At 35.7% G+C, this 17,070-nt stretch overlaps 1 protein-coding gene across 13 annotated transcripts in view; it reads left to right on the plus strand.

Annotated features, from left to right (window-relative positions):
• Nucleotides 1-17,070, plus strand: part of CADPS2 (calcium dependent secretion activator 2) — a 746,428-nt gene that overhangs the window by 569,149 nt on the left and 160,209 nt on the right. For 9 of the 13 annotated variants that reach the window (XM_043965472.1, XM_043965468.1, XM_043965470.1 and 6 more), the window contains exons 15-17: nucleotides 5,333-5,396; nucleotides 9,279-9,402; nucleotides 11,521-11,541. In XM_043965472.1, the coding sequence (XP_043821407.1) occupies nucleotides 5,333-5,396; nucleotides 9,279-9,402; nucleotides 11,521-11,541 (209 nt within the window). The remainder of the gene's footprint in view (nucleotides 1-5,332; nucleotides 5,397-9,278; nucleotides 9,403-11,520; nucleotides 11,542-17,070) is intronic. The other 4 variants (XM_043965471.1, XM_043965483.1, XM_043965481.1 and 1 more) reach the window with 1 other exon arrangement.

Genomic DNA, 17,070 nt, shown 5'->3' on the forward strand with positions numbered 1-17,070 from the left:
TCCCTTGTGTTGACAAGAGTACTGTTCTCCAGTTTATCCTGCAAGGGGCCACTAGTTTATTCATAATATAACTTCCCAGTTGAAATCCTACAATGGCTCCCCAGTTGCCTACAAGATTACATCCAGTATATTTAGCCTTCTTCATGCAAAACTGTCTACAATATTATTTCAGTCTACTTTTCAGTGAGATACAGGGAAGGGCTCTTTTTCTCATTTGAAATTATTTTATTTTTTTCTCTCTTTTCTCTCTTACCCATCTATCAGGGTTAACTAAAATTCATACTCCTCTTTGAAGCTGATCACACTGTGAGTTGCTTCAGTGATCTCTTCTTTCTCTGTCCTGGCCTTATTACTTGCAATCCATACCACACACTTGATGCTTATTATATAGAGCCTTACACTGGTAATTATCTTTATATGTTCACCTTCCTCGAGGGCAAAGACCTTGCCATGTGCTTCTTTGTGGCCATGTACCTTTCACCTAAATAGAGAAATTAAACATTAGAGAGAAATAAACCATGGAAGGGGAGAGTCTAGGGTAAAGGACACAAGTAGGCTTGTCTTTGGCAAGGAAAAAGACTACATATTGGGGCAGCTAGGTGGCACAGTGGATAGAACACCGGCCCTGAAATCAGGAGAGCCTGAGTTCAAATCCGGCCTCAGACACTTAACATTTACTAGCTGTGTGACCCTAGGCAAGTCACTTAATCCCAATTGCCTCACCCCCCCCCAAAAAAAAAAAGACCACATATTTACCTAAGACTGGAACAAAGAAGGAGTGAATTTTTGTGACTCAAAAATATGAATGGGATGACTAGGTCAATTGAATTAGTATAGTATTAAGGAATTTCCAATACACTCAATTTTATATTTGACTATTTTAACACTAGGTTTCTGACCATTAGAAAGTCATTTTAACTGTTTTCTTATCACATAAGATTGTCGGTGTCCCTTCAAGATCTAAATGACATGATTTCATTTCTGTACCAATTCTAACTTTTTATCATATGAAGAGCTTGATAAGCCAAAAGAAAGAGTCATGGGTTGACTTGATTATAACCTTCAAGTATATAAAAGATTTTATGACCCGTTTGAAAAGTTTGTTTATATATATATATATATATATATGAGAAAGAGGACTTATGTTTAAAAAGAAGATATTTCATTTGGACATTTGGAATAATTTAGGGGTAATTCTGAAGAAGTTGACACAGTCTAGAGGTCTACACCAAAAAATAAACCTGGAGTATTTATTTCTTACATACTTACTATTTTTTCTTTTTTGTATTCATCCCATTTCCATTAGATATATCTATAGCTATTAAACTTTTTATCATCACAATACAATTATTAAAATTGTCCTAGGGATTTACTTAGATACCTCCATGAAAACAGAGGACTCTGGGGACAGCTAGGTGGCGCAGTGGATAAAGCACCGGCCCTGGATTCAGGAGGACTTTATTTCAAATCCAGCCTCAGACACTTGACCCTTACTAGCTGTGTGACCCTGGACAAGTCACTTAACCTTCATTGTCCCACGAAAAAACAAAACAGAAGACTTCCAATGAATGACCTATTGAAGTCCCTGCTACTTGATCCTTGAGTGACCTTGGCCAAAACATTTATCCTCTTTACTCATCAGTTTCCTGATCTGTAAAATAAGGATGTCCTCTACAGGCACTTCAGTGATAGCTCCATTACCCTATTATGCCTCCCAGCACAAAGGTGCAATCAGTGTACCTTGAATCTTGACATAATGGCAGCTCAGATACTCATTTCCAGTCAACACATATCAAAAAAGTTACAGCAGTAAAATTAGTTTTTTGTTAAAAAAAAAAATTCTTTGGTTTCACACACACACACACACACACACACACACACACATACTTATAGCTAGATTATTCAAGAAAATTTTAAAGGTCCTAAAAAAAATGACAACCTTCTCATAATCTGAAGCCAATATTTCTGTTAAAAAGTTGAAAAAAAAGAATTTTATTCCTTTTAATATTTATATATGTAAATATATGTACACTTAAGATAAAAGATAATATCTTTCTAAAGGATGGGTTTAAACTGATAGGTTTATATCCCAAAGATATTCCACAAAAGAGAAAAAAGACCTACTTATACAAAAATATTTATAGAAGTTCTTTATGTGGTGGCTAAGAATTGAAAATCAAAGGAATGTCCATAAATTGGGGAATGGCAAAATAAACTGTAGTATATGATGGTGATGGAATATTATTGTGCTATAAGAAATGGCAAGCAGGATGATTCCAGAAAAGCCTGGAAAGACTTGTATGAACTGATGTATAGTAAAGTGAGCAGAACCAGGAGAACACTGTGCACAGAGACAGCAATATTGTTTGATCAAGAATTGTGAATGACTTAACTATTCTCATCAATCCCAAAGACTAATCAACCTCCAAAGAAAGAACTGATATTTATTGAACACAGACTGAAGCATGCTATTTTTCACTTTCATTTTTTAAAATTCAAGTCTTCTTATACAAAATGACTAATGTGATAATGTTTTACATTATTGCACATATATAACTTATATCTGCTTATCACTTCAGGAAGGGGGGAGGGGAAGGAGGGAAGGAAGGATAAAATTTGGAATTCAAAACTTTAGATAAAAATGTTTATATTTTTAAAGAATGGGTTTATATGTATATGTGCATCTTTATATATGCATATGTATAAATATATAATTTTGTGTGTATTTGTATATACACACATTATCTCAGAAGTCTTAATGCTGTTTTAAAGTTACAATAGTTTAACACTGCACTAAGATTTTTGGGACACCCTGAATATGTAAAGGGCACTAATAGTCAGCTTCTGTACCTTATTAATTCAGGATTACTTCTACTCCATAAGTATGTTGAAATATTTACATATACTTATGTAATGGAAGCTAATGCTAATTTAAAACATACCCAGTGGGACTTCAGAGACCTGAAATGCTAAAAGTAATCTGGAGATCAGTAGCATTCCATTCATAAAGTGTATTACCTACAGTTTAATGGGAATAAACAATAGGGGCAACAATGAATGGATTATGCAAATACACTGAAAAGATTTAGGCAGGAGGAGGGAAATACTGTACAAGAGCCAAATTTGTGTTTTACTTAAAAATGGATTAAGATTGTGGATATACAAGATGATTAAAACCATTTTGCTAATTTGCTAATAGCCTGTCCCTCCCCCCAAGAAAGAAAGAAACCAGTCCATTCAATAAATATTTCCTTGCCTATTAAACCCCACTCTTGCAAAAAAAAAAAATGTGGAGGAAGGGAAAGGGTTTTTTGAGGAGAGTGGTAAGGGAGAAAATATGGGAGAAAGGCAATTTTGAAGCAATCTGCCGCCATATTTGTATGACTGGTTGCAGGCTTTATATGAGTTAATGAAAAATTAGCAAAACTAAAGCTTATAACAGCATGAGCACATTTTTATTTTTTAAAGCTTTAAACTTACTGAAATTTAGTTTTACAAAATTATCTGAATTTAAAATCAGTATCAGAGAAAAATAGAAAACAAATCTTTTTTTTTCCATATAATGATATTACCCCACCAAAGATAAAGGTTTATGAATGGATTAAATAGTAATGAAGCAGCTTGATGGAGGGGAAAGTATACTGGATTTTGGAGTCCAGGGATCTGGGTTTGAATCCTGGCTCTGTCCTTACCTGTAAGACTATGGACAGCTCATTTCATCTGTAAAATGAAAGCGTTGACAGCCACAATGACTTGACATCTATGATTCATTAATCCTACATACCAAGAACTCTTAAGTGGAGTTTATGTGATGATTCGAATTTAATCATGTTTTCCTAGATCATGGAAACCATGAGTTTCAGGTATTGATATAATTTCTATATGTTTTCTAAAGGAACATGGTTGCATTTTAAAGCAAAGGGTTTTGTTGTTGTTGTTGTTGTTGTTGTTTGGTTTTTTTGTTTGTTTGTTTGTTGGTTTGGTTTGGTTTGGTTTTTGATGAGCCAGTCAGGGTTAAGTGACTTGCCAACTGTCACACAGCTAGTAAGTGTTAAATGTCTATGGCCATATTTTAACTCAGGTCCTCCTGACTTCTGTCCTGTGCTCTAGCCACTGCACCACCCAGCTGCCCCAAAGCAGTATTTTTAAGTAAAAGTACCTTTGATTATGAATAATCTGAAAAAAAATCAATCCTATTTTTCCTTTCAAGTTATCATTTGAAAGATGAATAAGTCATAACAAGATGGCACTCTGAAGCCAGTATAGCTCCGGTAACATTGTAAATGTTTTGCTGAACATAGCTCAAGAAAAGAGGGAGAAGCCAGTCTAGAGCTCCCAGGATGGAAGTGGCCATAACATGCTACATTCTTAAGTGGAAAGGGGCCTGAAGAACAAGCAGCAAGAGCCCATTACCACTTTGTGGCAAGAATGTCCTGTTCAGCCCACTCACACCTTTCTCAATCTGCTGCTCTATCCTCCCTCTTCTCCCCATGCACTTGTATTTTCAGAGTATCAAGGTAACATATCAGAGAGCTGGTACCTGAAAGATGTGGTATAGACTCAGGTCAAATCACTACTGGTTCACGAAAGACTAGCAGAGGATTGAAGTAATGTTACATGGGAAAGTTTGTGAATATGATGGAGGGTGACGGAAAGGGGAGCTGGAAAACCGCAGTCTTGTCCTGGTAGTTAGAATGACTGTGTCAGGAGCTTCTTCTGTTTTTCAGTGACAAATGCATATATGTCATTTCATTTTATATTAAAGCTTTTTTAAAAAGAAAGGAATAGGGGGCAGCTAGGTGGCACAGTGGATAAAGCACCAGCCCTGGATTCAGGAGGACCTGAGTTCAAATCTGACCTCAGATGCTTGAGACTTACTAGCTGTGTGACCCTGGGCAAGTCACTTACCCCAATCGCCTCATCAAAAACAAAAAAAAAAGATGAAAGGAATAAAAATTTATTATAAAATGCATTTTATTGCAGTATTCATCATTATTCATATACCAACTTTACATTTTTTAGCACATACTCTGAGCACTTATTACTAGAAAGGCATAGGATACTTCAGACTTTGGGGAGGTTTGGGGGTTTTGGGAGGGTGTTATTTTGTTTTGTATTGTTTTTGTTTTTTACTGCAGCATTTAGGGCATTTATGGTATGAAACTGAACGAAATATGCACAGTCAAAAGCTTTCCTGTAGAAACTGCTAATAACTGTCCTCCCTTCACTGAATTCCATTATTTTTCATTGAACAAGATATTATTACAGGAGCTTTTAAATTAGACATAAATATTTGACCTCTCGTCCCTTTTTTGTTTCTTTGTTTTTAAAGATACTGCTTTCCCTTTGGACGGCCTGAAGGTGCTCTCAAAGCTACGCTTTCATTACTCGAAAGGGTATGTTTGTACTTGAGTTTTCCTATGTCATGTCCTTCTATTTTGGAACTAGTAAAAGTTATGTATTTCTTGACTGCTTTTTTTTTCTCTTTATGGTATTTCTCCTTGTCTCCATCACACTCCATCATCTTCAGCTCTGTCTCTCTTCTCTGTCTCTTGAGAATAAAATTCTCAAATGCTGCTGTTGCTTCTGCAGGTGTGTCTTCTGTTAAAGTAAGGTTTCACTGGCTTCCTATTCTCCAGTTTATTTCCCCTCTAGTCAAGCCATGGTTATCTTTTTTTGTCTGTCTTTTGTCCATTCTGAATAGCTCAGTTGTGCTCACAAAGATCCCTTCATACTGCCCTTGTTGCCTTTCTACACATTAACTTTCTTCTCACTCTTTTTTTTTTCTTTTTGGGGGCAATGAGGGTTAAGTGACTTGCCCAGGGTCACACAGCTAGTAAATGTCAAGTGTCTGAGGCCAGATTTGAACTCAGATCCTCCTGAATCCAGGGCTGGTACTTTATCCACTGTACCACCTAGCTGCCCCTCTTCTCACTCTTAGGATGTTCCATTGGTATGTTTCTGTTCATCTCACATTTTGAACCTCCCATCATTTCTTCCATCTCTCATCATAACACCCCCACTCCTTAGACTTAGAACATTTTTTTATGCAATACCCACTAGCTAGCTATTCTCTTTCTTTACATAGAAAACTCACCTGAAGATTGATTTCTCCAATGATGCCTAATCTAAAGCATCATAAATTGTTGTTCAACGTGTGGAAATCGATTATCCTTTAACAAGAGAAAAGAAAACAGGATTCCATCCTTGCATATTAAAATAGCATTTTTTCTAAAATTATATTTCTCTGCCTCATCAGAAACTCAAATATTTTAAAGGAAGAAACTTTTTTATGTATCATAAACAATTAGAGTTGTGCATCAGGGTAGCATAGCATCTAGATAGCTGGCCACAAAGTCAAAAAGACTTGGATTCAAGTCTCACTCTGCCTCTGACAGATACAAGCTGTATAATGTATAACTCCTGACTAGTCGTTTGATCTGGGAGTGTTCTAAGCAACTCTAAACTCTCAGTTTCAGAGCAGGGACAGTACAGTATGGGCAGAGGGAATTTCTTCATTGGGACTTCCTTAAAACAACAAAATCATCTAAAAAGCATTTGTGGGGAAAAGATAAGGAATGGATATATAGAAATAAGACAAATCCTGCTTGTTCTACATCACCATTAAGAATTTATTGGAAAATTTCTGTTGTTCATGGGCTGATCTCATAACTCTGATTTGCTGGCTTCCTTTGCCATCTTTTATCCTTTCTTATGCTAAATTCATTTTAGATATTTCATTTCACATCAGCACCTTTCCAAATAGGAAAAAAGAAGCCAACTCCATTCCAGGAATCGCAAAGGGGAGCTGAAACGGATTGCAAAAATAAGATCTTAGGATTCAGTATGGATTTCATATTCTAGCCCTGCTCCACATTGCCTCATCCCTGATTACTGTACCTCAGCTAGAGCAAGATGGAATTTAAAAAGTTTGTGTGGTAGTTTCTTGTTTGGTTTAGATTTTCATAATATTGAAATTTTACACTGAAGAGCTGCAAGCTGTAAATTTTTTAAAGTCTGGGTAAAAATGTACTGAGTTAACAACAACAGCAATACACCTGGGTACCCAAAAAATCCTTAAAAGCTCTTTCATATCTGGATGTACCCACTGTTCAACAAAGCCAAATTCCTTTGCTAGGTTTCTTCAAAGAAGAAAAAGTGGCAAGAAACTTGCTCCTAAACATAGTCTCTTTGTCCCAACCTTGACTCTGGTGGAATTGAGGAGAAATACCTCACTTCTACCCTCTTCAGATGTTTTCATTAGTTGGTATAATCATAGTCACCCTTCCCTACTACTGGACTTTACCTCTTAAAAAGACACCTTTCAAACTAGAACTCTGGTGGCTTATATATTAAGAGAAACTATACAAATAAAGAGAAAGCAGAAGAAATATAATAGATCACTTTTTTTACAGGTCTTGACTTTTTATACTCCCATTGCCAAGAACGGTATTAGATTCCTCCATTTAGCCTGTTATTCTATGAAATTTTGCCTGATTTAAATATTTCTCAGATTTATAAGATGGCAGAGAATCACATTCTGAGTAGTTTGGTTTTTTTCCCTAATAATTGAATTCACCCTTGGTGGGGTGGGGTCAGTTTCAATTTGAATTTGGTGTTTCTTTGATAACAGTGAGAGTTAACATGGTATATGTCCAGCCTTTTGGTCAGGAAATTCTAGGCTCAAGTCCTTTTGGTGACACATCCTAGCAGTTTTAGCACAGGTAAATCATTTAATCTCTCAGTGTCTCCAACAACTGTCTACAGCTCTAAGTTACAGACTAGTTACTTATCTGCATCAGTGAAGGCAATTCTAAACCTAGACCCCTCCCCCACCTTCTGCCTAGGTCTCTGTTCCACTAGCCAGATAAGTATTTCTGCTTTTCCAATCCCAAGTTCCTCCTCTTGATTCCCTCGACCAATGAAATTAAGGATCTGCCTCCCCTTCTGCCCTCAAAAAAGGGAACAACTCTAGTTTGAGATATACAGCTATTGAACCCATGGGCCAATAAACCACAAGGATTATTCAGGCACTAGAATACCTTGTGTCTGATATAAAGTCCCAACTATATGTTCCCGTGTTTTTCCCTCATAAAATTACATTAAGAAAAAATGAATTTGTGATAAGGTTGAATTTTGCTTTCATTTTAAAATAGCCAAAGAAATGTTGACTAGTAGAATTATAAGAGTCTTGGATGATAAAGTAGTTAAAAAGGAATGGAATAATAAAGGTAGAAATTGGGAAACAATACAGTGTTTCCACCAAGGCAAAATATTAATAAAACAATGAATTCACTAAGCAAATGCACCATATTTGAAAATTACTAAGTATTTTAATATTGTGGCCACATTTTCACACTATTTGCTTTATTAAAAACAAACTTTCTTAAAAGCAAGATAACAAAACCTTATTGAAGGTGTGAAGGCTTGGGGCAGGCACTGAGATATGTATTGAGAAATATGCATCCATCCCTGAGTATTGGGGAAAAAATTCATAGTCATTATTGAACCGTTTAAGTAGACAGTATAATGTGAAATCTGTTTTGGAATAGAGATTACTTAGAGTTTGAAAAACTAAGCATTCATCTTCTAAATTAATTTTCACTTAATTATCTTTTCAGAGAAATAAGGAAGACATGATTTAAGAGGCCAATGAACAGTAGTAGACAGATACCCTTTTAATCTTTCAGAAAAAGGTTAAATATACACACAAGCATTGAAAACTTCAATTATAAAAAAAACTTTTTTCCAAGACTAGGGATCTTTTCCTCTACTTTCAGCATATTTTCTCATTAGTAATAGCAGGTTACAGTAATTAAGAATACATTGAGCAGAGAAAGGAGGGTGTTAATTCAAAAGCAATCCACACTGCTCATCCTTAGCGGATTTTTTGCTGTGGTTTTATTTTTCTTCTAACATGTTACTCAGTGTAGTACTCGGAAAAGCTTCGCTTTGAACTCAGGGTATGCCTTTCAAACTTTTCATTTTTTATCTTTTCTCATGCACTATAATCCCGATCTACAATCGCAGCTCCACTGGATGGTCTTGAGTGTTTCCGGAGAGCGGCTGACTAGTAATACAGAATGCTGACATGGCATGTGAAAGGTTTTGATACATTTAATAAATGAGGGTTTAGACAAGAGGAATGGAGTATGTTTCAGATGACAAGCAATAACCCACTGACCAATTCTCCTTCCCTTTGATGTTCTCTAACACTGCTTACTATGAATATTAGACTTGAAGATGCTTTATGTGATTTGTTCCTGTTTCTTTGGTAGGTTTTAATGAAAGATATTGCCACTCCTATACCAGCAGAAGAGGTGAAGAAAGTGGTCAGAAAGTGTCTAGAGGAGGCTGCCTTGATCAATTACACTAGACTTACAGAATATGCCAAAATAGAAGGTCAGTACAGTGAGCAATTGCCGAAGTGGCTGTGGGAGCCAGCAATGCCTATTAACTGACTATTCTGTGAGAAGTCTTTTCCTTTTCCTGAACAAACCTGTACCATAGCAAGGGGAAATGTCTCATTAAAATCTCAGCTGGTGAACTGTAGAGCTTTTTCCTATTCATTGCTTTAATATGCCTCCTGGGACTTTGCTTGAATGAAAGACCCAGGCTCCGTGCTTAAGTTATCCTTTGTTCTTATTTTGAGTTTTCAAGAAACGAAAAGGTGTTTTCATGGGTTGTATTTTTTAGCATTACTGTAAGTATGTCTAACGTTTAAACTATTGGCAGTATATTCTGTGCTGATCGATAACAATGTAATGTCATGTGAGATTGTTTTCTGATGTTCCGTACTCACGCTTAGAAATGGGAAACTTGTTGATATCGTCAGTACTGAAATAAACCGATAGAGCTACCCAGAGCTTTTAATTACTTGCAATATATTAATGCATTTGAAAGATTAGATCTCATGAGAAAACTGTGCATTTTTTCTCTTTCTTTGGATTTTATTCATTAAGGATAATGATGCTTAGAATAATTTTAAAAGGATATTGAAACTTGTGGTGTGGTCATAGGACCAAATTTTTTCTTAAGATGTATAAACTGAAATAATTTAAGGGAAGAGAAATGGATTGTGATTGTTTAAATAAGCATAACATAATGTTTCATAATATGCATATGGAATTAACTTTGGAGAAGGAAAAGCTTTTCATTAATGATTTTTCAAATGCACACATTTCTAAACCACATTCTAACAAATAATCAGCATTTGAAAATCCTCAATAACTTTTAAATATTAAAATACTTACTATAGAGTTAGCATATAAGCATCAGCTTATTTTAAAACTGTGATCAAAATCACAGAAAATGAAATAAGGATGATATGATTAACTATAGTATGAATTCTTTTTCTCTCCAAATCTGGTCAAGCTCTCTGACAAGCATGAGTTAACCAACCTCCTGAGTGATTAACAAAAAAAGCCATCCCATCACTATAGCAACCAATATTATATCACGAGAGTAACAACATGAAATCTCCTTAGTTACCAGTTTAACATCATTAATTATGATATCATGTTGTGTTAAAGCAAAAGCAATGAATGTTATATCATTTGGAAGAAATGAGAAAGAAATATCTTAGTGTTCAGTTTCTGAATACTCAGTGAAATAATTTTGATGGTTTGGGGATATTGGACTTTTTGAAAATTGATAAAGAAAATGAATGTAAAAATAGACTTTATAACCTTTTAAAACTATATGTAAGAGAGAAAGTAGAGTGGAGGAAGGGCGTCCATAGACAAATTTAGTAAATAAAAAAATAATTTTGAAGAAATGATGAATTCTATACACAAAAATTCATAAGAATGCTTTTTTCTCCATGAATCCATTACATGGATTCATGTTTATTTCATTTGGACCACTGGCTTATCCAAGAATATTTAAAGGGAACAAGGACTTTTATATCCCTTTCTATATCTTACAATCTCTTTCTCTCTTTCTGAGCTATAGTCCAAATTTTTATATGCAAACTTAAAAGATTTATTATTGAATATACATTTCACCAAGACTTTTTCTTACTAGTAAAATAGGCATAACCCTAGGCCTACAGCATAGTGACAAGAAATAGGACCTATTTATGTTTGGAATATAAAACTAACCCCTTTAAATGAAGGTTTATGGTTTCTTTGCCATATATTCCTAATAGGGACAAAAATACAATGGACAGCTTCATTTTCTTTCTTTTACTGGTACCACTGATAAGATAATAATGTCAATTATGGGACCATTCACAAAACATGGTCAAATGGGAATAACAAACCTTCCCCTTTCAGAAAAGAAATGCCTATTTATCAAAGGAAAAAAAATATTCCATGCTCTTGAGTTCTGTTGGCTTTAGCTTCTTAGGAGAGAATCATTACAATTATATTTGGATCACACCTAAAATCAAATCAAATTCTAGTGAAAATAGAAAATCAGCCACATTTTTTTCTGTACTAGATTGGCCTGTTACCCTGATATGATTTTGTGTGGAGTAATGATCATTTTTTCCCTCTATTCTCTTTGCTTATATTTTAGGCCCAGCAGAAAAGGAAACAGGTGATTAACCAACCCCTGCATGCACATGCCATTGTCTTAAATGTGGTGTGATGATATTGTGGTGTTGATATACCAATATCTTCTTTTTGATTTTTAAAAAAAAATTATACCATTTGGGCCAGAATTCACAGAAGACCTTGATGGTATATGAGCTAAATAATAGCTGAGTGAGCATTCAGTGCAAAACCAAAATTCAGCAATTGATACCACCTTTCTTTATGGGGTATGGGAAGAAAGACTATAGTTTCACAAGATGTGAATTTCAGTGTGAGAACCTGAGTACCCTGAGTATTCAGCATTCATGGGCACAAAAGCACACACAGGAGAGAGAGAAGGGGGGGGGGGCGCAGAGAGGAAGGGAGGAGATCAATCTTTATCTCCACTGAAGATAAGATGAAAAATAATGGATTTAAGCTAAAACACATGACATTTATATTAAGTGAAAAGTAAATATTTCCTAATACTGAATAATTGGATGAACCCATAAGCTTATTGATGTGGGGGTATACATCAGTACAGATGATGACCCATCCATGCCTTAATATTATATTCAACAATTGTCCACATCCTTCTATAAATCCTCCACTGAAGTTCTATCTATTGCCTAACATTCTGAAAGCCATTATCTACATCTTTTAGCATTTGTTAGGGTTGTTAAAAATGGGAATCAGTAACTGAGTAAGGCTTGTTTTCTCAGGAAGTTTAAAAAAAATTATCCAGGATCCTTTAGGTTGCAGTTTTGCTTGAAAGCCTGGTAGGACTGCCTGACCCCTAAAGAGCCTTTCTTGCCCCATTTTGCTGTGTTTAGAGTAAAATTTACATATAACTACTTAGATTTCTAACTGAAGGTTTCCAATAAAATCTGATCATTCATTTTCTCTAGTTATCCCTTCTTTCTTACAACCATGTTTAACTAGTTTTCTATTACAGAGAGTTAAATGGAAACTGAGGCAGAAAAACAAAAAAGTAACTACTGTCAATGATTGCTAAATATGGTTTAGAATGCATGGACTAGTAAGAATCTTGGGCCTCCAATAATAATCCATTTTAAATGTAAAATGTGTAGGACAGGGAATCAAGAATCCTCACAATGCTAATTGCTAGCCTTGTGACCTCAGACAAGTCACTTAACCTATCTGGACCTCACTGTCTTTATCAGGAAAATAGAGAAGTTGGGCCAAATAGTCTCCACTAAAAATTCCTTATATTTGTAGCACTTGAAACCATCCCCTCAAGATTTTACCTCAATACTTCAAAAGTCTTGATTTCACCAGTGTTGGTATATTCCCTATACTCACAAAGATAGCAGTCTCCTCACACTTTAGCAGATGGTCTTCTTGAGTTGCTCTTGACAAATAATTAATAATAATAAGTTGTTATCACCAAATAATAATAATAATTCTAAAACTTTATGGCCAATCTTCTGATGATAAGCATCTCTCAATAGACTAATCCACAGACCATAGGGAATCAACAAGACTTCACTCAAAGTTTTTCCAGTTTGGTAGGACCTAGCAAAGCTCATCAACAAATGGTATGGCCTTTAAGAACCCTGGGTCACCTTAACAGCAGAGTAAAGCTCCTTGGTGGAGGACTGTTTCAAAATCTATTAGGCATTTTATCTTCCCATCATTCCTGTGAAGCTGGTAAGGCAAGTTTATAGCTGAAGAAATTGAACCATCCAAAGGTTAAGTGACTTGGTTACAATGAATTACTGAAAGATCTAGGATAAGAATAAGGCATCTTCTCACTCCTTAACTATCTATTGCACCATAGTAGTTCATTTCTTCTCAATGTGAAAGTAAGAATTGGTCTCCCTCCCTAAAATAAGAAGCAGAAAAGCCGTGTGGAGGTTCTCCTTTCCCACTACAAGGAAGAAAAGTATTCTTCCTCCATCCCTTGTCTAACTTATCCTTAGCCTTTCTGCCATAGATATGTAAAATCTCACTAACTAACAAATGAGAAACTCAAGCAAAAATGATTTTTTATTGGGGCAGCTAGGTGACTCAGTGGATAGAGCACCGGCCCTGGATTCAGGAGGACCTGAGTTCAAATCCGGCCTCAGACACTTGACACTTACTAGCTGGGTGACCTTGGGCAAGTCACTTAACCCCAATTGCCACACACACACACACACACACACACACACACACACTGATTTTTATTGATTGGGACTATCTCCTTGGAAATAAAAAAGAAAATACAGTTCAACGTCATTAATTTAACTATTTAGGGAATCCAGACTGCATTACTGAAAACTTTGGATTGTATAGCATTTTAAAATACATGTGGGGTGTATTATTTCTAAGTACAATGATAATAATAACTGGCCTTTACAAAGCTAGTACTTTAAAGTTTGCAAAGTATTTACCTACACATCATCATTTGAGCCTCCCATCTGCCCTTTGGGGTAGGTACTATGGGATTTATCATCCTCAAGTTACAGGTGGGGAGTTTAAGCCACAGAGAAATTAAATAACTTATCTATAATCTCACAGCTTGTAAGCGGCAAAGGCAGGAATTTAACCCAGATCTTCCTGACTTTCAAGTCCTATGGTCTTATTAGCAAAATATTGCCTATAAGAAAGATTTGTGAGACGATTTTTAATATTAAATATTATGATGAGTGTTATTTGGAACTAAAATGCTTTAAAACAATTTATTTTCTTAAACATTTGACATTTTCCTCTAGTTCTATTTAAGCCATGAACTTGCTCTAACTAGGAAGAAATGATTGCTAAGCAAAGGAGAAGTTCAGCCCAGCATCTGTGGGCTTATCAGAAATCTTCCTTTGGGGATCAGCTAGGTAGTGCAGTAGATAAAAGCACCAGCCCTGGATTCAAGAGGACCTGAGTTCAAATCTGATCTAAGACACTTAACACTTACTAGCTGTGTGACCATGGGCAAGTCACTTAACCCTTATTGCCCTGAAAAGAAAAAGAAAAAAAGAAATCCCCCTTTGGTAGAACCCAAGCTGATGAGGTAATTGAGTTTCATTACAGGGACAAAATGTGTATAGTATAGCTGGGGCTTCTCTTCCTGTTCCCCTATTCCTCAGCCCTACCATAGCAAAATCGCTCATTTCCCATCTCCCAGTAGAATTTAAGGTGTCAGATCTGATTCATCTCTTTTCGTTAAGCTAGTTTACCTTCCCCCATGAAAAATTCAAATTTGGCAATCATTTGTAACACAGCTCCTTGTTGTCCTAAACAAGTTATAGAAATATCGCAGATTCTGAAGATAATCTGCTCCAACCCCCTCCTTTTACAGATAAAGAGCCTGAGGCTCAGAGAGCTTGTGACTTGTCTAAAGTCACCCAGTCTGATTGGTGACAGGATTAGCACTAGAACCTACATTTCCTGACTCACTGTCCAGTGCATTTTCCATTTATCCCCTTATAAGGGACTGTTTTTTTTTCTTTTTCTGGGAAAGGATGTAGTCTGGGTGGGGAGACAAGGTTATGAGGGCCTTAATTAATATTTATTAAGTAACTACTATGTGCCCAACATCATGCTAAACACTGTACCAAATGACATAATTAAAAGGGCTTTGTTAACTATCAGATTCACTCTAGATATGACCTATTTCCAGATACAGACTGGTTCATAGCACATCAGCTTGACTCATGATATGTCATCCCTGATATAATCAATGAGAACCTCTGCCTCAGAAACATGACGATGAGTTTATAAAAGATTGTTCAAAGTTCCAGGCAACCCATAACTGTATTACAAATTTTAGTGCCAAATTAAAACTAGCTGTTCTTCTAGAATTTGAAGCCACTTAAATAAAAGTGATGTCCAAAGCATGAGGCAGTAAAAATGGCAAAGGATCCAAGAGACCCAGAACTTTGAATAGTCTATAGACATTAGTCTACTGTACCCATACCTTTACTGCATATTTCAGTTGTCTCTCAAATTAAACTCAACTTTCCAATTTGACTCAAGTATGCCTTTATTCAGTCCTTATACACTATGCAAAATCTTCAGTAGAAGTACATGTTAACGAAGCTTCTGGGTTTAAAAATTCTTATAAATGCATTAAACTCATTGGTCTTTCAAAATCGTGTCCTTTTATCTCCCTTTGGGCCTTGTTTATATGCTCTATGTTGGAAACTAGTTATGGAGAACATATGTCATGGAGCTGTGCTTTGTTGTCACACTTATATTAATCATGATGTTATTTCGCATGGAGTAAATGTAGGTAAATTTTCCTTGTTACTGAATAGGAACTTAGTTGTTGGTTTAGAATATCACAAAGATAGACAAATTACTTTCTCTTTCAGTTATTTTTTAAAACCATTCTGTGGCTAGAGACTCTAGTTGCATTCACTCTTTTAATTAGGGGCTTAAAGTGCACATTAAAACAAACTCATTTTATACTCTTGTTTTCTGGGCCACATTATTTTTTGGAGTGAAAATAATTTATTTTCACTTCAGAGAATTATATGTACACGAGAGCAGCAATCATAAAAATGAACGTTAATTCACTGCTCTCTCTCCCCCCCTCCACCCCCAAACACTGAGTATCATATTGTGCCTGAAAATAAAAGAAGGGAGACTGCTCCTTAGAGCTTGCCATGACCTGTGATCCTTTGCATAGATTTGGTATCTATGCTTATTATCAATCTAGAAATGCAGAGGTGCCCTACACAAAAGGTACCTCACAGTGAACATGCAAATTCTTTGTGTGGTAAGAATCTTTTTCAGCACTCTGGTTGCCAGGTTCCCAGGTCTAACCCCCAAGTGCTCTCATTTTCCCAGTATCTCAATTGAACTGTATATAGAGTGCTTTCCCAGAAGGCTGTGCATGCCTACTTTCTTTAAGGGTAGAAGTTGAACAGTAAGCTGCCCTTACATCATTCAGATATGTTTGCAGCCTGGATGACATTTTAACTTAGGACTCCATTATCAGAATATAATGAAGAGCATAAAATTCAAATAAAATAAATATCTGTTCTGCATAAGACTTAGCATGTGTGTTAGCAAACACAAAAGCTCAAAAGTCACATGCCATTCTATAAATGATATTGCTTAATTCTGGAATTGGCTAATTTATTAACCCTCCTAAAATAATAACATAAGGCTACATTGTTCCTTTATCACTTATCATGCAAAAGTTTCAGAAGTGTCTCCTGGGAAATTTGATTGTAAATGTTCATAAATATTATACCTCCCCATATATTTAAGGGGTCTTCTGAAATAGAAATGAAAAATCATTATAATGTGATTCTATCACTATGGAAAGTGCTTTGACAGGTGATTTGTACATTTACACCTTTGACAGGTGAGTTTTGTACATTTAATTCCTACCCTAAAGAGCATCCAGTTGAAAATTAACCTCATTTCAAGTGTCACAAAGAGAGAGACCCAGGTTTATAATGCAGAACCATGGCCTGACAGTGTAAGCTTCATTTCTACCTCTACAAACATGAGCTCATTCGTGGGCTTTGTTTTGCTTCAGAATAAAATAAATATCATTGTCTCTTTGAGTAGAGGACTGAGCAAATTATTGACATTTATTGTGATT

The sequence above is a fragment of the Dromiciops gliroides genome, chromosome 5 (genome assembly GCF_019393635.1).
Source record: "Dromiciops gliroides isolate mDroGli1 chromosome 5, mDroGli1.pri, whole genome shotgun sequence".
Taxonomy (NCBI): domain Eukaryota; kingdom Metazoa; phylum Chordata; class Mammalia; order Microbiotheria; family Microbiotheriidae; genus Dromiciops; species Dromiciops gliroides.